This window comes from Stegodyphus dumicola, chromosome 8, assembly GCF_044657685.1.
Source record: "Stegodyphus dumicola isolate Sdum_Otavi_A_Nest chromosome 8, ASM4465768v1".
Taxonomy (NCBI): Eukaryota; Metazoa; Arthropoda; class Arachnida; order Araneae; family Eresidae; genus Stegodyphus; species Stegodyphus dumicola.
Genome location: NC_140775.1, coordinates 112,110,946 through 112,137,463, shown reverse-complemented (window position 1 = coordinate 112,137,463; position 26,518 = coordinate 112,110,946). Strand labels below are relative to the sequence as shown.

The 26,518-nt window shown below is 33.8% G+C and overlaps 1 protein-coding gene across 2 annotated transcripts in view; it reads right to left on the bottom strand.

Annotated features, from left to right (window-relative positions):
- Positions 1–1,969: 1,969 nt before the first annotated feature.
- Positions 1,970–26,518, bottom strand: part of RpS18 (ribosomal protein S18) — a 55,471-nt gene continuing 30,922 nt past the window's right edge. For both annotated transcript variants that reach the window (XM_085822290.1, XM_085822291.1), the window contains 3 exons: positions 19,658–19,744; positions 5,027–5,220; positions 1,970–2,097 (listed from right to left, as the gene is read on the bottom strand). In XM_085822290.1, coding sequence (XP_085678416.1) covers positions 2,019–2,097; positions 5,027–5,220; positions 19,658–19,744 — 360 coding nt within the window. In that variant the 3' untranslated portion in view covers positions 1,970–2,018. The remainder of the gene's footprint in view (positions 2,098–5,026; positions 5,221–19,657; positions 19,745–26,518) is intronic.

The following is a 26,518-nucleotide window of genomic DNA, read 5'->3' as shown; positions in this document are numbered from 1 at the left end:
GCCTTGAGCTCATTGGCTAATATATGCCACGCCGTGGAGCTCGATGCCCATTGGAGAATAACGTTTCTGAATACGTATGCTCTCACTCACAAAGGAAATTATCATCTGATTTGCAAGGTTTTGTTTTAGATATAATCTAGAGAAAATTCAATTGCTTTCAGACATACAAAATCATTTTTTTTTTGTTCGTATAACAAAGTATTAATCCAAATTCCATAAAAAACATGAGAAATATTAAGAATAAGAAAAAGTCGAGAGAAATATATTGTAAATCGGGTTGGCGGGAGAGAGGTAAAAAATCGGCAGTCTCCCGCCTAAATCGGGAGAGTTGGCAACTCTGACATTGTATGACAAATAATTTGCACGTGCAAGGACAAAAACCGTAGTAATTATTTATAATGTTTTTTTCACCCTATTTGTTTTCACAATCGCAGAAAGAATTAGATAAATGCACATTTATGCCCATATACAGTACAGTCTTCAATCCAAATTCATCGGGACTTCGGCGATTCAGAATTATGGATCATCAGTTTAAATCTCGTAAAATGGCATGCAGAAATTATAAAATTAGAAATATGAAACCGTAATTTATGAAATAAAGAGCAATTATGATCTAAAGGGTATCAAAATTTACAAAAAAAAAAGCTTAATATTTGTTTACTTTATTAAACATTTCTTTCAACGCGCACTTGCGTAAAGCATACATTACGCATAGTCGAAATTAGAAAATTGCAACCAGAAAACTATTAGATGTGTATTCATGATATTTATAATGACGAGGAATTTGACTTACAAATTTTGGAATGGTTAGAGAAACAAAGGATATCCATTTTTTGCAGCCATTCCACTTTTTGTTTGATAGACATCGAAACATGCTTTCGCTTTGTAGATCCTTTTGCAGCTCCAGAATCAGAAATTCTTTTTGACATAATTGAAAGTTCCAGCTTATTTTTATAAAATCACTCTTAACAGTCTGCAAAAAGTAATAAGCCAGATCCAATTACAAGATTAAGGAACAACGCAATCCGCAACATTAACTGAAGTAGGTAATTCGATAATTTTAGCGTAGCTTATACCGTCCGTTATACATTAAACGCGCATGCACAGAAAGTTTGTAGCTTTGAGGTCCGGATTATAGATCATTCTGGATTTCTAATCTTTGTACTGTATCATGATGCTTCCAACCAAGATTTAAACAGGGTCCATTAATCTATACTATTAGGGCCACCATTGCCTCCTATGAAGGGACGCAATCATACTTTCTCAGAGATTTGAACCCAGGCCCTTCGGTATCGCAGTCAGGCTCCCCTAACCACTACTGTCTGGAGCTGCCGGGTGAAACTTCATAAATAATTTTTGATTCAATAAGTACTATTTTAAAAAAGAACAAATTGAACAATAAAAATACTGCCTGTTGTGAGGCACTAATTTTATTGTTGACACTAATGCAAATTTTGGTGGAAAAGCAAGAAGAGGCATCAATAATGTTTTTACGAAACTTAATGAAATTATTAAAGTTTTGTATATAATAAAAATATATTTTTTGAACTATTGGTCTGCTTTCATAACTAAATTATAATTTTCATTTGATTCCATTTGTCCCACTTTGACTCAATGAAAATGTGGTCACTTTATTCAAGACAGCTTATAAAACCCGCTTACCCTGTACTAAGAACATTTTAATTATGATAAGCACCAAACTTATTTGTAAAATTGCTGCTTACATTTTTAAACTACATAACTTAAAAGATTTAATAAGCAAAAAGCATGCTTTCACAATTAAACAAGTTTTAGGCATGTATTATTTTTAAGAAGAAATTTTAGAATACCAAAATCAAATGCTTAAATTCTCCCTCACAGAAATGTTACACTTATCAACAGATCCTTTTATTTAAAAGTTAGGCAGATATTTTTGCAGCAATATCATAAAAATTAACATCTGATTTGGAAAAGAAAGACTACTCAATAATTCTGAACAAGAACTTTTTTATTCACTGAACAGATATTACAGTAACAGCTTAACCCTTCTTTTTGGACACACCAACAGTTCGTCCTCTCCTGCCAGTTGTCTTTGTGTGCTGACCACGTACACGAAGCCTGGAGAAAAAAAAAAAAAAAAAAATAATAATTTAGTTTCAATATTGAGAGAGCCAGAAGTGCAATAAAAAATTACTTATCCTATTTTTAAAATATCCAAGAAAACCAATCATAAAAATCACTTATTTGTAAAAATGAGCTTATTTCCAATCTTTGTTTCACCCTCAACAATTAACTTTGGTACACAAAACTTTTTTTTTTCACAAACCTAAATTAGCACTCAAGAGATTTTCACACATGAATACAGCCAAATATCAGCTGGTTTTGAGTCCATGTAATTTCAGCCAAGAAAACTTGCTACATGCATTTATTAGCTATTAGGTTTATGCATGTGCCTCATTTGTTTTTATCAAGAAAAAAGGCACTGCTTTCATTCCAGTAATTTGCAATGAATCACAGCCAGTTGGTTTTATTTTGGGACAGCATAGTTGTTTATGTAACACGTTTGCAATTCATTTTTATTTAACCTTACCATGGATAGTGATTGAAATTCGTCACTTAGATGAACAGACCTCAGCAAGCTATAACCTATGGGAAGACCCACTTTAAGTTTCAAAAATAAAGTACGATATACAACATACATGTATTAAAATATGAGGTGAACAACTGAATATATAATCGGTAGTGCAAGAACAGTGATGAAATTATAATTATGCAGCAAAATAATTATTTCAAACAAAATTTACTTTTATGGTCAAACGAAAAGCAAGATTACTTCAGGATGTTTGGAAGTATCAAAAATAGAGAAACTAAAATGTACTTATGCACATATGTAATTACTTACAGAACTAAACAACAAAAATGTGAGTGAAATGCCAAATGAAGAAAAATCCGAGTACATTACTAAATGTGTAAATTTTGGAAAATAATACAATACAAAAAGTCTTTAATCCGGACTTGTCGGGACTTTGGCAATTCCGGATTAAGTTTTTTTGGATTATAGTAGATCATCAATTTAAATCTGTAAGATGGCATGCAGACATTATAAAATTAAAAATATGAAACCGTAATTTATGAAATAAAGAGCAATTATGATCTAAAGAGTATCAAAATTTACAAAAAAAAAGCTTAATATTTGTTTACTTTATTAAACATTTCTTTCAGCGTGCACATACGTAAAGCATACATTACGCATAGTCAAAATTAGAAAATTGCAACCAGAAAACTATTTGATGTGTATTCATGATATTTATATTATCCCCCCCCTCCGCAAAGCAGTGTGAAATTGATAAAACAGATTTCGGAATGGTTAGAGAAACAAAGGATAGCCTTTATCCATTTTTTACAGCAATTCCACTTTTTGTTTGATGGACATCGAAACATGCTTTTGCTTTGTAGATCCTTTGGCAGCTCCAGAATCGGAAATGTTTTGACAGAATCAAAGCTTACTTTTTATAAAATTGCTCTAACAGTCTGGAAAAAATAATAAGCCGGATCCAATTACAAGATTAAGGAACAACACAATCTACAACATTAACTGAAATAGATAATTCGATAATTTTAGCCTAGCTTATACTGTCCGTTATACATTAAAACGCGCATTCGTAATCGCTATGCATGCGCAGAAAGTCTGTAGCTTTGAGATCCGGATTAAAGACTCTGTACCGTATAAAGTGTTAAGAGTTTTGACACCAGCTACAAACACACTATATCTAGCAGCTTTGCTGTATTTCTAAGCACACTGGTTGGTACTAACAGAAAACTGTTTACATACCCTGATTTTTTTAAAAATGCACTCGCAAACTGTTCCATTGGAAGAACAGTTCAGAGTTTCATTGAAGGTTTGGCTGAAAATATTGATGAACAGGTCAAATGAATCTACCGATATAATTAGCACTGCACTCGGTAAACGTACCAATATAAAAAGTATGGATATGCTTGCAATTGTTTATTACATATGCTTCAAAAAATCAATGAAGAACTTTAAAGGGCTGTTCCCACTAGGGTTTATCTGTGCTAACAAACACAACTGATGTAGCTGACCCATCTAAAAAACCAGTTTCCCATAGGGCAGCAAGTTGAAAAATCTGAACTGCAGGCACAGTGGAGCTAGTCGACATATGGAACTGACTCCGTGAGCTCCGATAAACTCCAATGGGAATGGCCCTTAGTGGTCTTGCTTCTATCATAGAAGTACAAGGAGAGAGAGAAAAAAAAACTCTCCATTAACACATATTAATGCTAGAGATAGAGATGCGTAAAAGAATAAAACCACACATTTGAACTGAATTATAACCATACCATGGGTGGTGGTAATCACATTGAACACTTGCCTTCTTATGCAGCACAGAGAAAGAGAGGCAAGAAGTAGTAAAAAAAGCCTTTTTTCATTTCTTAGACCTGGCATTGTGAACTCTTTTTGCACCATACCAAAAACTAAATGGCAGAATGAATTTACTTGATTTTCGCCCCGAGGTACCAAAGCTCAATGAAACAATAAAAAATACGAAGTCACAAATAATGCAAGAACTGGATGCCCTTCAAATATCCCAGTACTACTGAAGATTTCTGCACACTTTCCGTTCTTCACAGAGAAAGAAACAAATCTAAGCTTTAGAATTTATCACAGGCAAAAAACTAAAAAATTATTATGATCTTTTTATGGTTTGGTGACATATGTAGTTTAGTCAACTTTTTATAACAAAATTTTTGTTTAATTTTACAAAATGCTCTATGTACAATAAAACAAAGAACACAGAAACTAGCAGAAAATCACTTTCTGTATTTTTATGACTGATAAGAGTTCAGGCAATTTTTATCATTGTACATTAAAACAAACAAAAAAAAAAAAAAAACACAGAATCTGGCAGAAAATCACTTTCTGTATTTTTATGACTGACAGAGTTCAGGCAATTTTTATTATTAACTGAAAATAACATCTTAACAAACACTAAAAAATAAAGCAACAGGATACTCAAAATTTAATTACCCCCAGTAATGTCGAAGTCCTCTATGAGCACGGATTTTTTTTAGTCGTTCCAGATCTTCACGAAGCTTATTTTCTAAGCCATTAGAAGTTACCTGGCTGTATTTTCCATCTTTAATATCTTTCTGTCTATTTAAAAACCAGTCGGGAATTTTGTATTGCCTAGGATTGGACATGATGGTGATCAATTTTTCAACCTTAAAAATATAAAAAAGTCTATGAGTTCACAATCAATAAAATACAGTGGAAAATTTTAATATTCTACAATCGGTGTACACATGATTCAAAAGAAAAAATTCAAACTTTTTAAACAAACTAAACCCTGATTTTAATTATTCGAACGCTTCTTCAAAATTACACTTATCTTACTTGCACATATTTTGTACAACTTCACAACTTTTGGTATAATTTCAACAACCTAAAATAGTTGTATTAATGCTTAATGTTGAATCTAACAAAAGAGAACAGCCCCTGTTCCATTTTTATAATCCAAACCCATTTTGCTGTAGCCCACTTTCACATACGGTTAAAATTTGAATAATTATTACATAATACATACCTGCCAACCTCTAAAGATAAAAATTCAGAAGATTTCTCCAAAATTCAGAAGAACACGAAGAATTAATATCATAATTTGATATTAAAAAAATAACAATTTATACAAATAGAAAAAAAGAAAATTGTACTTACATTATTAAATCTCAATTAAGTAGTAACTAAAAAATTTATTAGGAAACATAAAACAAGAACTTAATGTTACACAAAAAAAATTATTGCAATGAATTTAAGAGTGCATTTTTTGGCTTTAGCCAAAAATTCTTTGGAAATTTCTCTCATAATTTAATTTAACAATTTCCTCTCATAACATTAAAATGCTTTCTAGAGTTTTTGGTGAAATTGAAGAACGAAACATAGTTTTGTTTTTCTTCACAACACTGAAGAATCTCTCGCACTCAGCATTACTGTGTGGAATTACAAGAATAGCACATAAAACCATACTTGCCAACCTATGACACTCAAAAATCAGGAGATTTTTCACAATGTTAAAAAGACTTTAAATGATAAAAATATAGTTTTTAATAATGAATTAACTTTAAATAGTAACTAATTCTTAAATGCAAGCAACAAAAAAATACCTTACACATAAACATTTTTATTACTTGCATCGTTTAAGGGAAAAAAAAAACACTTTAGTTTTCCTACAAATGTTATAAACAGTGGCAGATTTTGCTTTCTTTAAGAAAGAAACTTCATAATTTTATTCACAGCAATTACCACGTAGGCCTGTTTTCGCTAATAAAAGTTTTTCGAATGTGTCATCACTAATATTAGATCTAAATTTAGTCCTCGTTTTCGTAACACTGAGAATCCTCTCACACTCTGCATTACTATAGGGAACTGTTAAGATGGTAACACAATTCTAGACAGTTCACTATATTTTACAGTTCCATCAGCACCTTTCACTTTTCCAATTAAACTCCACTGTGTGTCAATCCTAGCTGATTTTATAACTTCATCCAAGTTTCCTAATTGTAAACTGCTGTTATGCAGCTGTTACAAATAGAAAACTTGAATGAAGACTTGGATGGATTGTTTCAATTTTTCCTTCCTTTTAGAACTCCTTTCAAGATAATAATAAATATCAACGATGTGTTCATCCACATTTATGGGTAAAGAAGCTGCCCCTTTTTCAGCTGCTAAATTTAAGAGGTGACAGGTGCACCTCATAATCTGAATTTTCTTTTTCTTAAGATGCCTGCAACACCAGTCTTCCAAGCCTACCAATACTGGTGCATCATCGGCACCAAGTGCTAAGCAATTATCCAGAGGGCCTGCATTTTCTTTTAAAGTTTTAATAATTAGCTGTGCTATATTAAAGCCTGTCAAATGTCCTTCTAAAGTAGGAACATAAAGTAAACTGCACTCAATTTCTGAAGACTTTGGATCAAAAAAAGAAACAATTGGATACAGTTTTGAATCGGTATTATTACTTCCATCCGTAGAGAGGCAGAAAGGAGCTGTTTTAATGCTATCAATAACTGAAGATTTATTTTTCAAACCCATTTCTTTAACAATTGAACCTGTTTTGATTCTTGCACCTTGAGTATTTTTTAGCGATTTCACTATCGGGAAACATTTTTCTAAATAAAGCTGCAGCGTAATCCAATGCATTCAGTGGCAGGATGTGCTCCAGTAAAAAGGCAGAGAACAGACATTCTGCATTAATAACTTTTTGGTCCTTTGTTTCCGAAGAAAAATTTAATTTTCCGTTTTTTTTTTTAAAACAACTCATGTTATCCTTGTGTTTTTGCGTACGTACATGTTTGAGAACATCCGCCCTTCCACCATGCGAAATCGAAAAATCGCAACGACGGGCGGTACACATCGCAAATTTATTACATTTCTTTGAGGAAATAATGGAATGAAAGTCAACTGTGTACGATTTTTGAAACGTACACAAGTATTTCACTTTCTCGCAGACGTAGCAAAAGATGATAATTTCTAAAACTGTTTCCCTAAGGCACGTGTACTCACACAACTCTGGACAAAATGAAAGAAATAACTAAAGCACGTCCAAATAACAACTTACTTAGTCCTCATTGGCTAATATATGCCAGCTGACACGCAGTGGAGCTCGAAGCCCATTGGAGAACTGGAGAACGACGTTTCTGGATACGTATAATGCTCTCACTCACAAAGCAGAAGCTATCTGATTAGCAAGGTTTTGTTTCAGATATAATGTAGAATAATTCAATTGCTTTCAGACATACAAAAGCACTTTGTTTTTATTCATATAACAAAGTATTAAGCCAAGTTGCATAAAAGTCATGAGAAATTTTAAGAATAAGAAAAAGTCGGGAGAAATATCGTAAATCGGGTTGGCGGGAGAGCGGTCGAAAAGCGGGAGTCTCCCGCTTAAATCGGGAGAGTTGGCAACTCTGTAAAACTCTAGCTAGTCTATCATATTTTGGTGTTCCATTAGCTCTTTTTATTCTTTTTAAGGTACCAACAAGGACATCAAATCTTATCTTCCCCAGAACTGGCAGTCTTCAAACTGTGCAGCAGAAAATTGGTTCTGTAGTTCATCTAAAGCATCATTATGGCATTCGTTTTCTTTAATTGTTAACAAAAATGGAAATTTACCAATAAAAAAACGAATCTTTTCAAAAGATGAATTTTCAATTTGTTTCAAATTTGCCACTTCAGCATTTAAAAGAACTTCATTTTGCAAAGTAAACTTCCTTACAATGTAATCACAGGCTGAAGAAAAGTACTTTCTAACACATTGAAAAAAAAATTTTTTTTCATGATCTTTCAAAGAATTTACAAGTTCCCTGGTTTGATTTCGAATTATACGATCATTGTCATCCTTTTGATTTGCCAAACTATTATAGGCAACACGAATCAAAACACTGTTTTTCACAACGGACGGTTTTACAAACTTAGTATAAAGTTCTTTCAAAAGATCATTAAGAATTTGGATAAGCATGGGAGATTTTGGCAAAGGTGACTGTAGAAGGGTATTTACACTTTCAAAAATCTTAATGGTACTTAACACAAAACTACAATATGCTTTGTTCAAATCCAAAGAAAGAAGATAGAAAATCCTTTCCTCCCGGCTAATAGAAGACTGTTTCTTCTTCCCTTCAACTTCTTTAACAAAGTTGACCTTTGAGGAGTCTTTTAAGCATTTTCTTTTTAAAGGGTTTGATTCTGTGCATTGGCTTTTCCCTTTTAAAGCATAACATTGCAAAATGCAGTTATTTCCTTTGAACGATTCTGAACTTAGGAGGTAACGCCATCTATCGGCAAAAATAACTGAATTAAGATAGTAGAATTTTAAAGGCATTAGGAAGGACTGGATTGGACTTCAAATCATTAACTAAACCTGCTAAATCTTTGTGAATGTGAAAAACCTCAAGAAAATCCAATTCACCTATGGAAGAAGCCTTTTTGGATGATTTTTGCAGACCCAAAATCAAAATTATGGTTATAAGTCCAACCATGATACGCTATTGAAGACTTGTTAATTTCGCCTTTTTTGACATAAGATTCATGTTCCTTGATACGAAACTTCAACGCTCTTTTTGTTTGGCCAATATATCTTAAACCACACTGACACGATATACTATAAATTCCCCAAGAATTCAAGACAGAAACGCAATCTTTTAGAATCGAAGGGTGAATTTTATTAATAGGGGAGAAACCGACTTGAAAATTGAATTTCTGGAGAATCCGTGCAATTTTATAGCTAACGGAAGGATAAAATGGAAGCACGACAAGGTCATTAATATTATTTCTAACAGTGGAATGTCTTCTTTGATGGGAATCTGAAAATTTTTTAACGGCTTTATCAATAATCACAGGAGAAAATCCAAGGTCAATCGCAACTCCTCTCAAATAATTAAGTTCATTGATAAGCAAAGATTCAGAGGAACAAACTTTAAGCGCGCGGAATACATAATAGTAAAAAGAAGCCATTTTTTGCTTAAACAGGGTGGCATGACTTGGCATGGGATGGTAAACAAACTGCAAAGGGTTTACGGTACACAGTAGTGCTAAAATCAGTTTCATTGCGGATTATAAGAATATCAAAGGAAGGGCAGGGAATATTCTTATAATCCGCAATGAAACTGATTTTAGCACCACTGTGTACCGTAAACCCTTTGCAGTTTGTTTACCACCCCATGCCAAGTCATGCAGGGTTCATAGCCACATTTTAGTTAAAAAAATAAGCACCTATAAGCACTTTTCAAGAACATTTTAATTACACAAGCACATTAAGCACCTGTCTAATTACATCATACACAACTGCATAATCTTTAAAATTAGACTTGTAATTTAAAATATGAGAAATGAAGTACTTAACTTAAGAGAATAAGCATTACCTCAGCCATGGAAAATATTTACTTTTTTTTTTGTTATTATTTTTAAATAATAGTTCAATTTACAGAGCTAGTTTACAATGAGAGAAAAAAACACTATGCAGAACTAAACTATATTACAAGATTTAATGATGAAATTTCAGTTCAAAATAGAGAAAATAAATAATAAGGCATATTTATTGTATTCGCTTGGAACCTAATAATAAATACAATTTATTTTTCCACTCATATTGATATTTAAATAATTTAAATCTAAATTCTGAACATTTTCTAAATTTTCATTGTATATCAGTTTTCTCTTAACAGATATTGCAAGCAAAGTAATTTAAGTAAAAAAGAGAAACATTTCTGAAATCAGAAGACAGAAATTTGCTTCATGCAGTCATCTTTAACAGTAAAAGGTTAACTAACCCGCATACTTGGAAATCGGCGAATATTCAGACAGTGGAGCGTAACTTGAAGGAGCGGAGGGGGTAGTCTGTAGCCGCTCCTTAGATTTTTTTCGCTAAATAAATGCTTTTGACATTTCAATATGTGCATCATATAAAAATAAACCAACGGAACTAAAAAATATTCTGCTCAGCAAGCACAGTAAAACTCTTTTTAAGTGTTCATAAGCAAATCTCGGACTCAACATCAAAATTAATTATCTCTGCAAAATATCGCAAACGTTATTGCGCAATATGTGCGCTGTAATTCTTCCCTACATGATATTACGCAATCGGAATCAACAACTGCTGGTATTAGGAGAATAAAGAACTAAATATCTGGGGTGTTTTTCATTCTAACTTTCAACAGATGGCGTTAAATTTCCGCAATAGAATCATTTTTCGCTTGGGTTGGTAGACCGCAGAATTGAGTCCTATTCAATCCAGATTGGAAAGTGACAAAAAAAAAAAAAAGGGGGGGGGGTCCGTTGCTTGTTTTGCAGCGAACTGTAACAGTTTCAATATTCAAGATTTTGCGGAGAAAGGGGAGACCTCCCAACCTTCGTACTGTATAATGTATTGGCAAAAAAAAAAAAAAAAAAAAAAAAAAAAAAAAAAAATTATTTTGACTATTCGATTACTTTCCCTTTATTTAAGCCATTCGGAATATTATTCCTTAGAAAGCTAATCTGTGTTAAAACACAACCATTTTTGGAAGTTTACTATACTTCAGCAGTTAACTGCAACTATGTTATTATAAACATTCATACATATGCTCATAATATAAGCATAACCATCATAATAAACACGAATATGAACTGACCAAGCAGAACGAGAATGCAAATTTCTAAGATCTTGATAGAAATTCAAACGTGTGTAGTATTTGAGTGGGAGGAAAGGAATGCCGAATGTACCGGAATTTTCTACTGCTTTCACAATTTTTTGACCAATAGAAGGATGGGCACCTGTCTGTAGTCTTTGTGCACACCAAAGGTTATGTTAATGCAGAGAAAGGGGGAAATGTTATTTCCGGGAGTATGATTCAGCATCGTACATTCCATATTAGAGAGAAAAATTGTTTATTTAGTTTTGGCTTTGGTACGGGGAAAAATAGTGCGCTCATTAAAAAAAAAAAAGGCACTAAAAGCAAAAAATAAGCGCTTTAAAGAAAAATTAAGCACCTATAAGGGCCTTTATATTTTATTTTCAAATATAAGGACTTATAAGCACTTATAAGGACTGCTACGAACCCTGTCATGCCACCCTGTTAAGCAAAAAATTACTTCTTTTTACTATTATGTATTCCGCGCGCTTAAAGTTTGTTCCTCCGAATCTTGACTCACCAATGAACTTAATTATTTGAGAGCAGTTGCGATTGACCGTGGATTTTCTCCCGTGATTATTGATAAAGCCATTAAAAAATTTTCAGATTTCCATCAAAGAAGACATTCCACTGTTAGAAATAATATTAATGACCTTTACGTGCTTCCATTTTATCCTTCTGTTAGCTGTAAAATTGCACGGATTCTCCAGAAATTCAATTTTCAAGCCTGTTTCTCCCCTATTAATAAATAAAATTCACCCTTATTCTAAAAGATTGCATTTCTGTCTTGAATTCTTGGGGATATATTGGCCAAACAAAAAGAGCGTTGAAGTTTCGTATCAAGGAACATGAATCTTATGTCAGAAAAGGCGAAATTAACAAGTCTTCAATAGCGTATCATAGTTGGACATTTAACCATAATTTTGACTTTGGGTCTGCAAAAATTATCCAAAAGGCTTCTTCCACAGGTGAATTGGATTTTCTTGAGGTTTTTCACATTCACAAAGATTTAGCAGGTTTAGTTAATGATTTGAAGTCCAATCCAGTCCTTCCTAATGCCTTTAAAATTCTACTATCTTAATTCAGTTATTTTTGCCGATAGATGGCGTTACCTTCTCGCGTTTGGTACTACCAGAGGGTATAAAAATCCGTTCAGTGGTTTCTTTCCATTATTCGAAGTTCAGATTTTGAGCATGAAGGAGCAGTTGCCCCTCGCTGCCTGTTTTTATCTTCGCTAATTTTTCTTGTCCTTTGTGTTACATGTTTGATCAGATAGCCTGGCTCAGTAAAAGTAGGCGGCCAGTGTAACTCTGATTAAAAATCCTGTTATAATCACGTGCAGTGCTGATAAGGACCACATGTTTCTGAGACTCCTTCCCCTTTATTTTTCTTCTTTCTAGGCATTTCTTTCTCCTGATGAGGAGGGACCTTTAGCTGCCCTCGAAATCGATCGAGTGTTTCAATATACTTACGCTAAATATAAGGTTGTTTTTACGATTTTGATTGTCACATCAGCGTGTTTCTCTTCTAGTCTCATCTTAACATATAATAATTACCTTATGACCAAAGTGGAAAGGTAGAATCAGCAAGGTAAATAAGGTATGTAAATGGTATACAGAGTGTCTCAAAAGGTCGTTGCCAAACTTAACATGCCAGTTTGTCAAACCATGACAACAGAGATTCATACACAAACTTGCACCCATAAATGCAAAAGGCAAACGCTACAGGAAAATGTTTGCAGGCTTATGAGAGATTGGAAAGTGGGATCATTTCAGCGAAGATGTTGCAAGAGAAGGACGAATCAATTTACTATCTCAGTTCTTTATGGACATTTTGTGGAAAGTGTGTTACCATATCTGATGGTTGACATTTCACCAGCTACATGCCGACACATCAGGTTTCAGCATGATAAAGTACCTGAACATTTTAGCAGCACTGCAAGGAAATACCTCAAAAGAACATATCTTGATCATTGGACTAACAGAGGCAGACCAGTCGCATGGCCATCACGATCCCCTGCGGACATGGCTCCCTTGGATTTCTATCCTGTGGGAGATAGATGAAATCCGTGGTATACGAGACAGCAGAAATGCTGAACGTGGATCTTGTGGCCAAGATCATGGAAGTGTCCATGACACACCTGCCCATTTTGAACATGTCCGTGAATCCATGCATCGAAGTTGTGAAACATGCACTGTTACGGAAGGAATTTTGAACACCTCCTGCGATGTTCTTTAATAAAAGTCAAGCTAACACCTTTTTCACATCCCTTCTTTTTTCTCTAGCTTGCGAACACTACCCGCTAGCTGTCACCACTTGCATTTTCGGACCTAAGTTTCTATGTAAATCTTTGTCATGGTATGACACAGCAGCATGTCAAGTTTGACAATGACATTTTGAGACACCCTGTAAAGACCATTCTCCCATTCTGTTGCACAACTGTTGTTTAACTGCAGGGCAGGCAAAAAAAGCTGAACTACGTGCAAACAAAAAATTACACAAAAACTAAATATGCACGCGCGACCTCCAAAAACACATTTTGATAAAATATCAACCTTTTAATATAAAAAGTATTAAACATATATATAATTAAACTAAAATAATACCTGTACTTACTATTTTGCTATAAATTTTATCTTCCACTTGTAAAAAAAATCAGTAAATCACAAAGAGACTGATGAATTAACCTTCTTTAAGATGCTCTTTATGTAACTTAGCAGTTGATACATGAATACTGTACACAACATTACAACACACTAATATACATATTTATGTTATATACTACTGCCCATTTTCAGGCAATGAAATGTTTTAGAGATAAAAATATATATAACTGTTACTATAGCTTTCAATTATCTTCACTTTTAGTTCAATAAACAGTACTTTATATAACACCAGAAAAAGTAGTCATATGACATAATATAGTTACAAAATAACATATAGTTAAAGGAGGATTATAAAAAATAACTATTTTGTCTCAATCTCACTAATTCCTGATTAAAAATTTTTAGGGAAAAACTTCTCCTTTTTTGCTACTTTTGCAGCTAATTTTTCTAATTTCCGTTTGCGAGCTAGTCTCAACTTTTTTTCAGCAGCTTTTATTCAATCCATTGATACTTTTTTTATTTTCTTCTTTATTTTCTGCAATGTTTAATTGCTTTTTTTTTTTTAGATTCTTGCTCCTTTAGCTCTTCTTTGTACTGTTTTTGAGCATTCCTTAAATTTTTAGTTTTATGTACTGGAGAATGCAAGAAGTTATCCGTATGTCCGACAGATGGCGCCAGCACTGATTGCTGAAAATATTGAAGACAGCTTTTGTTTGATGGTTGCTTGCTCTTCTTTGATTCGATATTCGTATGCATCTAGTTCCGCCTTTCCACATAAGCCCCACCTACTTCACCTTGATGTGGAACATTGTATTTTGCAATTTCTGGCATTCGTAGCTTGATCTCAGAAACAGCCGGGGTGACATTCAAAAAAGCGGAATTCCGCAAAAAAGCGGAAAACTTTCATACCTGCTGCAGTGTTACCAATAGTTAACACTTCAAATCACACTAAATTAAATTTGATACTTTTTCCTACAGCAGTTTTGCATAAAAAAATGGTTACCAATTTATACGAATACCATACTCGTATTTATAGAAAAATTAATGTTTAATTTTCCTCCACAAATTTGAAGTTGTTTACTAGGATATTTGATTGATGATTGAGAACAATTGTCATCACAATGAAAAACTTTTTATATCTTCATTTATTACCATTTCTTTACAAAATTCGTTAATTGGAAAATTTCACCTTTGTTTCGTGATATCTGAAAACCTTTAAAATTAGCGGATCATTACATTTAGCTATCCTTCACACGACAAGTTGTTCTGTTAAATTTGATCTTGCTTCTATCGCACACAGAGACAATTAGGCCTGAATTATATTAGTTTAGTTATTTATTATACTCATGTGTATTTCTTGCACATGCTTAAGGCTTATCAGAGTTCTGAATAAATAAATTCCCACATATACTTATTGAGGGCAGGCACTAGATATCTTACCGCCTGATGCAGTCTCTGTGGGTCCTTAGTTCTGCGACCCGGTGCGGCCATACGAGCCCTGGTGCTGGTTCTGAGTTTATGTGAATAAAACAAATCAGTTATTCTTAATTCAAATAGCCCTAAATGTCTATGGGTCTATGAGTATCATCAACAAAATGTATTTTTAACACATGGAAAGAAATTTTTGGTAAATTTTTCCTAGTCAGCATTTTTTAATGCATTTAACTTAAATCTGTAATCATCGCCAAACGTAATGTTAACATAAAAGGTTACCATACTTCTTTATTATTCAATTACCAACATAAAAAAAATGTTAATGCATCACTACATGTATCATTACTCGAGTTGTTGTGTTTTGATAAAAGATTGGATTATTCAATTACGGCAAAGCACATGAAAGGTATCTGTCTAAAGGGAGGTATGCCTTTGTGGAGGACTTTCTAAGGGAAACTGGCTCATATACACGTTACGCATGGGGAAGACCACGAAAATGCCCATGCAGCCAGCCCCTTTGCGGGATTCATACCTTGGACCGAAGTACCAGTGTTCAGCGGCTTTATCGCTCGGCTGCTGGTGGGGTTTGATAAAAGAAATTGTCATGAAAAGAAAGTATAATAATTAATGATTTCCTGGGTTGGTGTCAAATCAACGATGTGTGCCTAGCAGATGCGCAGCGCAGCAACGGAGCCAAATTACTAATTGTACAAATTTATGCTAAAATGACTATTTCTTCAACAAGGCATTTTATTTTGTGTCTAAGTGAAATTAAGAATCGGGAATCTCAAGATGTTTTATTATGTGCGTAGGGGGGGGAATCAAATGCGCATGCATAAAGCCTATGAGAAAACGTTGGTGGTTTTGAGGTTGGACGTCCGGATTTTGGACTTTGTACTGTATTATCAATGCATCCCTTAACTGTTCAGTATGGGCGTGTCATATATGCAGCAGCAGCAAATGTTATCTCACGGCCGGGTGTGCCATATCTGAATCACCATTTAGTTCACTCTACGGTCGGGCATTTGTTTATTTCATATAAACAAATGCATGTGTTATCGCTGCATTGAGGTACTTTTTACAGTGCTCGACATTGAAAATGCAACACCAAGGAGTGGTAAAAAATTTATGCAAATTTTAGTAGACGCATGTCACCGACGCATGCAATGTTGGACTTTGCCTAAACCCATGTTTCAAAGAATATTGTACATTGTCTCATTTTGAAATATGCTTACTTTTCGTTGTTTGCTCGTTAAATTTTTATGAAAGACAGTTTTAATATTTTTTAACTTTAATTGTGTGATGTGTTAAATAAAATCTGCAATTGTTTGGATATTTTTCCACATATATTTATTTGTGAGATAAGGGGAAAATTATATTATTCTAGAATGATTATTTTATAAAATTTAAGGAAAATATAATAATAAAGCTTTAAAATTAATTCTGATAACTACCTGAATATTCTTCTCGTACCAAAAATTGGAACAATTAGATGAAAAATTTAATTTATACGAATTTTTTTCTAAAGTTAAGCTTAGATGCCAGTCCCCGCAAGACGATACATCCGGTTAACATGCTATCCCAAGACAATGCTCCAGTAACAGAGATGCCCATCGTGAATGGGTTAATTATATATACAACAAACCAGGAATGTTGTCCTTTTTAAAGCATCTGTAATCTACTACAGATACGAAGATTTTTTGGTAATGATGAAGTATACGATCTCTTGTTTTTAGTTTGAATTATTTTTTAATGGCACCACTAAAACTGGTTGTTTTAATTTATTTTGTCCCCTGCCAGTTTATTGCATGTTTAAATATGAAAGACTGTGAAATTTTTATTTTATGAAGCTATTACTCAATTACGAAACTAATGGAATGTGGAGTACCACATCGTAAAATGCTCCACGTTATCTCAAACGGGGTTCGTAGCCACATTAGTTAAAAAAATAAGCATCTATAAGCACTTTTCAAGCACATTTTAAGAAAAAAAATAAGAACCTGTCTAATTACATATACACAACTGCATAACCTTAAAAGAAAAATTAGACAATTAGTAATTTAAAATATGAGAAATTCAATATTTATTACGAGAGAATGAGAATTACTCAACAATGGAAAACGATTACATTATTTTTTTAAAATTTTAAATAACAGTTCAATTTACAGAACTAGTTTACAATGAGAGGAGGAAAAACTATCCAGAACTAAATTTTATTACAAGATTTAGTGATGGAATTTAAGTTAAAATAGAGAAAATAAATAATAATAAGCCATATTTATTATATTAGCTTGGCACCTAAAAATAAATACAATTTATTTTTCCAATCCTATTAATATTTAAATAATTTAACTTAAATCAAAATTCTGAACATTTTCTAAATTTTCATTGTATAACAGTTTTCCCTTAACAGATATTGCAAGCAAAGTAATTTAAGTAAAAATAAGTAAAAAAAAGAAACTTTTCTGAAATCAGAAGGCAGGAAATTGCTTCATGCAGTCATTCTTTAAAAGTAAAAGCTTAAGTAACCGGCACTCGGAAATTGCCGAATATCTGAAAATTCTGGATAGTCAAGCATAACTGGTAAAAGAGGAAAGTTGGGTAGATAGTAGCTGTTTTTTAGATTTTTCAGTTAAATAATGCTTTGACATTTTGATATGTGAATTATATAAAAATAGTCCAATGGAACTAAAAAAATAAGTCTGCTTAGCAAGCACAGAAAACTGTTTTATCTCCACGAAATATGGCAAACATTATTGCACAATACGCGAGCCTCAATTCTTCCGCATGTGTTGTTATGCAATGAGAATCAACAGCTGCCGTTATTCGGACCCTCATGCGCCCATGTGGCATATTTATCATTGAGCAGGACATGTCGCCGCTCCGCGCAATATCCATACTACACTCATATTGATTAATAAAGAGATTTACCAATATGAGGTGCTTTTCATTCTAATTTTGAACAGGCTGCATTAAATTTGTGGAATAGAATCATCCTTTGCTTGGAATGGTTGACCGCAGAACTTTTAGTCCTATTCAATCCAGGTTAGAAAGTGATAAAAGGTCTGTTCCTTGCTTTGCTGCGAACTGTAACGGTTTCAATATTTGAGATTTTGTGGAGAAAGGGGAGAGAAGACCCAACGTACGTACTGTTTAATGCAATGGCAAAAAAAAAAAAAAAAAAAAAAAAAAAAAAAAAAAAATTTTTAACTCTTTTATTACTTTTACTTTATGCCATTCTAAATATTATTCCTTAGAAAACTAATCAGTGTTAAAACACCCATTTTTTAAGTTTATCTATATTTCAGCAGTTACTGTAAATATATTATAAATATTCATACATATGCTTATATATAAGCATACCGATCATAATAAATGCAAATATGAACTGACCATGTGGAACGAGAATGTAAATTATTAAAATCTTGATAGAAATTCAAACATGTGTAGTATTGGGTGGGAGCAAAAGAATATTTTCCACCGCTTTCGCAATTCTTTGACCAATAGAACGATGTGCACCTGTCTGTACTTGCGCACAAAGGTTATGTATGTTATGCAGAGAAAGGGGCGAAAAGCAATTTCTGGGAGTATGAATCACCATCTGATGATCCATATAAGGAAGAAAAGTTGTTTATTTAGTTTCAGCTTTGGTACAGGGAAAAAATGTGTTTTCATTAAAAAAAAAAAAGCAACACTTGTAATGGATATGGCTTAATGAATCATAGAAACAGCTTTTATACCACTCCTGCTTTTGTTTTGTAAAACTGAAAGGAATTTATCTGAAATAAAAATTAAACAGGTTAACAAATTAAAAAATCCTTTTTTATGTAATTACGGTACAAAGTCTGTTATCCGGACATCCATTATCTGGAATGATCTAAAATTCGAACCTCGAAGGCACAAACTTTTTTTGATATGCTTTACGCATGCATGTTTAGCACGAAAAACGAAGCAACTTAAACAACTTGAAAGAAATGTTTAATAAAGTAAACAAATAAATATTCAGCTTTTTTTTTTGTGTGTAAATTTTAATACCCTTTAGATCTTGATTGCTCTTTATTTCATAAATTACGGTTTCATATTTTTAATTGTATAATTTCTGCAGGCCATCCTACCAGATTTAAATTGATGATCTTAATCCGGAATCGCTGAACTCCTGACGAGCCCGGATTACGGACTTTGTACTGTATTTGTATTTTTATATTCAAGAAGTGTTCCGGTGGCACCATCTAAGAAATAAATATAAGTGATAAATTATATACTGCATCACAACTGATATTCTTTTTATCTGAATTTTTTAATCTCATGATTTGCTCACTGTCCATGCCTCTTTCTACATAAAACATGAATATATTTCGAGTTAGCATTAAAAAATACATTGAAATTTGATAACAACATGGCAATAGGAACCAATAACAGGGAAAAGAAAATATTTTACGTATTGTACAAATACTAACCTCCTCTTCACTAAGTTCACCTGCTCTTTTATTCAAGTCAACATCAGCCTTTTTGCAAACCAGATTGGAAAATCTTCGTCCGACTCCCTATCAAGACCAAAAATTTAACATTATAAAACATGCACTTCATACTTAACACAAGTACATAACATTTTAGGGGGGGGGGACTTCTGGAAGCAGAGGCTGCCCCTTAAGATATCAAGCCATAATAGTACTCCCCATTTTAAAATAATGTTATGATAAAACAATTTTTCTTAGCAGTAAATACTTTATTAACGTCTTCATTAAAAAATACTGTACCGATAAACCTAAACATCATCAGTAAAACTACTTCCAAACTGCACACATTTTAACAATCTTGTTACCACCATTAAAAAAAAAAAAAAAAAAAAAAAAAATTTAATTCTGACTTCATTAGAACTTGCATATTTGCCTAGAAAATATTCTATGGACAATACAATGTTCTGCATCTCCCCCCAATTGTGGCGAGAATACGGTTGGCAACGTTGCTACTAATGTAAGTAATAACACTTTACAGATTGGACATGTTACTGTTTCATTGCAACACGTTTCTACACAGCAAGAATACAATATCATATTTTATAGTTGCTCAATAAAGATTGGTATTTATTTGAATACTTATTTAAAGATTTTAAATTTTCAAATTAAAATATTTTTTAACCATGGATAAATGGTTGAACTTAAGCAACAAAGGTAATGGCACACTTGAGAGTGCTGCAAAATCTCTTCACGCAAGATTTAGTTTTTAGTGAAAGACATCCAAGATCCGAAAAAGAAAATAAAAGAATTTCTCCCAATGGCTTAATTTCAACTATTTTGGTAACATTTTGTTACCAATCTGGATTAAGCCGATTTTGTTACCAAGATAACCAGCTGAACTGAAACCAGCAAGCTGGTGGTTACCGGCTCAACAGAAAGGATAGAAAATTCAGTACCGGGCTCAACATGTTAAACAACATCAAGAACCCTTTCATTAATTCACTGCCGTAATTCTCAGAATTTAGCCAATCAAGCCACAGGATAAACAAATATTTATAGTCCATCTGCCACAACTTGTGACAGGTAGACTATAAATATTTGTAGTTATATAAATATTTTGCTTTAAGCAATATTGTGTTTAAGAACTATAAATATTTTGTGCTTAAGCAAAATGGAAATCTTATTTCCAGCTGTTGAACATAAAATTTATGCAAATGGTACATTTAACAGATGAGAATGTGATTGCCATTTAGCAGTCAGTTAACAAGAGAACTCAAGGCACCACTTCAATACCAAGTGCCATAATAATATGGAAATCCGTAAAATTTCAGATATTGCTTTTAGAGCTCTTTCCAACAAAAAAAAAAAAAAAAAAAAAAAGCTAAGTACACATGAAACTCCTCACAATCTACCTGTAATATACATCAGTTTAACAGAAAAAAATTACGGCTTTATCAGCAAAGGGTTACTGAATTAAACTAAAGCAATAATCTGTACCCAAACTTCAGTTTTGTAACACCATTCTAAGAATAAAAAATCTGTATCAGGGCTCGTAGCCACATTTTAGTTAAAAAGATAAGCACTTTTCAAGCACATTTTAAGAAAAAAAAAATAAATAAATAAATAAGCACCTGTCTAATTACATTATACACAACTGCATAACCTTAAAAGAAAAATTAGACTTGCAATTTAAAATTTGAGCAATGCAGTATTTATTAAGAGAGAATGAGCATTACCTCAACCAAGGAAAACAATTACATTTTTTTTTTAAATTTTAAACAACAGTTCAATTTACAGAACGTGTTTACAATGAAAGAAAAACTATGCAGAACTAAACTATATTACAAGATTTAATGACAAAATTTCAGTTCAAAATAGAGAAAATAAATAATAAACCATATTTATTGTATTCGCTTGGTACCTAATAATAAATACAATTTATTTTTTTACTCATATTAATATTTAAATAATTTAACTTAAAAATTCTGAACATTTTCTAAATTTTCATTGTAGAACAGTTTTCCCTTAACACATATTGCAAGCAAAGTAATTTAAGTAAAAAAGAGGTACATTTCTGAAATCAGAAGATGGGGAAATTGCTTCATGCGGTCATCCTTTAACAATAAAAGCTTAACTAACCTGAATACTCGGAAACTTTCGAATATTCTGGATAGTCGAGCGTAACTGGAAAAAGAGGATCGGGATAAGGGGTAGATTGTAGCCGTTCTTCAGATTTTTCAGCTAAATAAATACTTTTGATATGCAAATTATATAAAAATAGACCAACAGAACTGAAAAATATTCTGCTTAGCAAGCACAGTAAAGCTCTTAAGTGTTCATAAACAAATCTGAGATTGAACATCAAAATTAATTATCCCTGCAACATATCACAAACATTATTGCACAATACGTGCGCCATAATTCTTCCATGCGTGATATTATGCAATCGGAATCAACAGCTCCTGATATTCGGTGGATAAAGAATTAAATAAAGAAAAAGAAAGAGACTTTCTTTCTGGGGTGTTTTTCATTCTAATTTTGAACAGACTGTGTTAAATTTCCGTAACAGATTCATTCTTTGCTTGGGTTAGTAGACCGCAGATAGTTTAGTCCTTTTCAATCCATATCGGAAAGTGACAAAAAAAGTCTGTTGCTTGTTTTGCAGCGAACTGTAATGGTTTTAACATTAGAGATTTTGTGGAGAAGGAAAAAACCTCCCATCCTCCGTACTGTATTGGCAAATATATATATATAAAATAAATTTTTTAAAAAATTTTATATATATATAAAATAAATTAAGAAAAAAATTTTTTTTTACCATTTGATTACTTTACCTTTATTTAGGCCATTCCGAATATTATTCCTTAGAAAGCTAATCTGTGTTAAAACACACTTATGCATTTTTGGAAGTTTATCTATACTTCAGCAGTTACTGCAACTATATTATCATAAATATCCATACATATAAGCATAACGATCATATAAAATGTGAATATGAACTGACCCCACGGAACGAGAATGCAAATTATTAAAATCTCGATAGAAATTCAAACATGTGTAGTATTTGGGTGGAAGGAAAAGAATACTGAATGCACAGGAATTTTCTACCATTTCACGATTCTTTGAACAATAGAGAACGGCGTGCAACTGTCTGTACTCTGACAGTCATTGGGATTCTCGTCATGGACGAAGAAAGTGATGGTCGTAAGAGCTCAGAGCTCCTGCACAACAACGGAAACACGAATACGGCGCCGCCAGCTGGTACTTCTACCGCTGCCTCTGCTCAACTACGGATTAATACTGATATGGACACCACTGCTCCTCCTTCACTCCTTCAGCCATGGAACTATCGAAAAGTGCAATCCAAATCTACGCACTGAAAAATCGTCATACGGACTTGCTATTCGACATCCAGAGACTTCAGCGTTCTGATAATCCCTCCAAGGACCTGATGATCAAGCAGATGACTGACGAGGATGAGAGAATTTTATTTTCACTTCACACTTTATGTACCAACCTCGGAGTTAACCTCTTTACCCTCCCTGCCACAGAAGACGAATTCTTTAAAGAATGTCAGGCCAAATCTTCAAAACCCAATATTTCGGAACCCATCACTCCAAATTCTCCTAAAACCACCCCTACTGAAAACCCTAAAACCCCACTAGAAACTCCAAAATCTGATCATAAGAAACGTACTCGCCCTACTGATGCTGAAGGGTTTGTCATACCACCAAAACACTTAATAGCTAAAAAATCCCAAACCAAATACATCTCTACTGAAAATAATAACAACATAGCTACTCCAAACTCTTTCAATGTTATCCAAACAAATACTGACAATACAGAACATACTACTCAGCAGCCGGCAGACACCCAAAAACCAAAAGTACAGGCACCTCCACCAATTTTTATCAAGCCTCGTGCTGATTGGTACTTTCTTCTAAACCAACTTAAACGTCATGCACCGACAGTCCAATCAAAACAGGATATTGACTTTCTCAAACTTAACACTTTAAATGAAACTGATTACCGGACTGTCGTAAGATTTTTAACTGACAATAACATAGAATTTAAATCACACACTCTTAAATCAGACAGACCACTTAAAATAGTTATTAGGGGATTACCTTCAAACACACCACTCAGTGTTGTGCAGACTGCGGTGGAAGTCCTCGGTTTCAAAATCCATAAAATCTCACAGCTCAAAAGATGGAAAACCAAGATGCCAATGCCCTTATTCTACCTACAGATATACAATAGCCTGAAAGCAGATGAAATATACAACATCACGGAACTACTGGGAAGTTGCCATGGAGCATTTCAAAGGTCAGAAAGGCCCTTCACAGTGCTGGCGCTGTCAAGGGTTCTTTCACTCATCCGAAGTGTGCACGCTCCCAAGACGCTGTGTGAAATGTGCTGGTCCACATCAAGCCAAAGACTGCCCGAAACCATTTGAAGAACCTAATAAATGTGAAAACTGCTCCGCAAATCATGCGGCTAACTGACGTTCCTGCCCAAGATTCCCGGGTTCAAAAAATAGATCAAATCCGAAACCGAGCACCAAACCCAGCCTGACCACTGAAAAAACCAACGCAGACAAAATTAATCTCAAAAACAACATCCAATTTCCAACACTGTCGGCTGCACCCACACCCAGTGCAAATAATATTCGCCCTGGAGTTTCTTTCTCCGCAGCACTTACGGGTATGCAACAAGCTGCACCCCAAATTCTTCCAAATTTATCGGTCCCCTTAGGAGCTAATTCGACGCTAAATTGCACCGAAATCCTTTTGGAAATTATTCAAATTTCAAACCAGCCTGGTATTGACCAGAGCAGACTTCTTTTGGCATTCAAAAATGCCTTACCGCAGCTCAGAGTGGCTCCATCTGGTGCTGACGCGGCATACTACATCTTTGAGAGTTATATTACTCTCCAATTCTCTGATATCCCCAGACAGTAAAATTCAATACTTTGAAAGGATTGAAAAACTTAAAACTATGCACCTGGAATGCTAATGGCATCCTATCCAAATTCCATGAGTTTAAAGACTATGTGGAAGAGAAAGATTTTGACATTATTTTTGTCCAAGAGACCAAACTCCAGCCAGGAAGAGCTCCCAAGCTTGCAAATTATGCATTATATAAAAATGACAGACAAGCTTCTAATACTCGTGATGTTTATCATGGTGGCACTTGTGTCTATATTAAAAATTCAATACCACACAAAAGAATTGACACTCCGAGTATGAGTAAACTCGAGGCAACAATCATTGAAATTTTCATTCAAAATTCGCCCTCCCTTGTAATGATCTCTGCCTATCTTCCACCAGGTGGACATTTACCTGTGGTTGATTTTAACAAATTGCTCACCTTATCCAACAATCTAATCATAGCTGGTGATTTAAATTGTCACCATCAGCATTGGCGTTGTCATAGATCAAACCCTGCTGGTCGTGGCCTTCTAAAATGGGCTCAGTGCGCCCAAATTAAAATTATTGCGCCGGATTCCCCTACTAGATATGGTTCACGGGGTGCCCCTTCATTCATTGATTTGGCACTCTTTCGAAACATCCCTTTTGGATATCACGTGACTGTTGAAAACTGTTTATCTTCAGATCACAACCCCGTAATCATAGACCTTTAACTGTACTATTTTTAATCAAAATTCTCCGGCACTCGTCTCTACAAACTGGGACAATTTTCGTTTCAAACTTAAAAGTAAAAATTTGCCCTCCCTTGAAATTAAATCCAGCCATGATATACACTTGGCAGTTGATCACTTAACGACCATTTTAACAGATACTTATAAGGAAGTATCAAAACCCACCCTTAGACCCTATTTTCGTAAATTACCTCAAGAAATTAAACTCAAAATTAAAGAAAAGAATAAAGTACGGAGACTTTGGCAAAGAAATAGAAATCCAGGATTAAAAATTCAACTCCGTGCTCTCCAAAATGAGATCAAGGCATCATGTGACCATTTCTTCCAATCACAATACACGAATTACATTCAGTCCCTAACGACCAATGATAACAGTCTTTGGCGCGCATCAGCCCGCCTACGCAAACACAAATCTAACATTCCGTCCTTAGCTACGGACGCAGCGGTGGCTCGCACAGACGCTGAGAAATCCGAATTAATTGCGGATTCTCTTCAAACTCAATTTACACCACATAATGAAGGAATTTTTGCGAACAGCGCAAGTTCTTTCCCACAAGATGTTGAACGTTTCCTCTCCTCGCCTTTCGCGAGAGAAATACACTATACATCCATGAGCGAGGTAAGTGAATACATTACCAAGCTCAAACCCAAAAAAGCCCCTGGTATGGACTCTATTTCTAATCGTATGATTAAAAATTTACCCATCAATTATCTATTTTTCTTAGTAATGCTTATAAATTTTATGATACAGCATTGCTATTTTCCTCAAAGCTGGAAACAAGCACTTATTGTGCCTATTCCAAAACCAGGCCAAATCCTTTCTAACCCTCAAAATTATAGACCTATCAGCCTCCTATCCTCGTTATCTAAGATATACGAGTTTGTGTTACTTAAACGCCTGAATGATTTTCTCCGAAATCACAACGTTCTGATTGAAGAACAATTTGGATTTCGAGCAAAACACTGCACCACACACCAGCTGCTGAGGACAGTGGAGTTCATTCACGAAGGGTTTCGTAACAAAATGCTTACTGGCGCTTTATTTCTTGACATAGCCAAAGCATTTGATAGGACTTGGCACATAGGAATTATTATCAAGCTCATACGACTTGACGTTTCGGCCCATTTAATTCATATAATTAATTCGTACCTCACTAATAGATCTTTTTCTGTACGAGTTAATTCTTTCATTTCGGCAC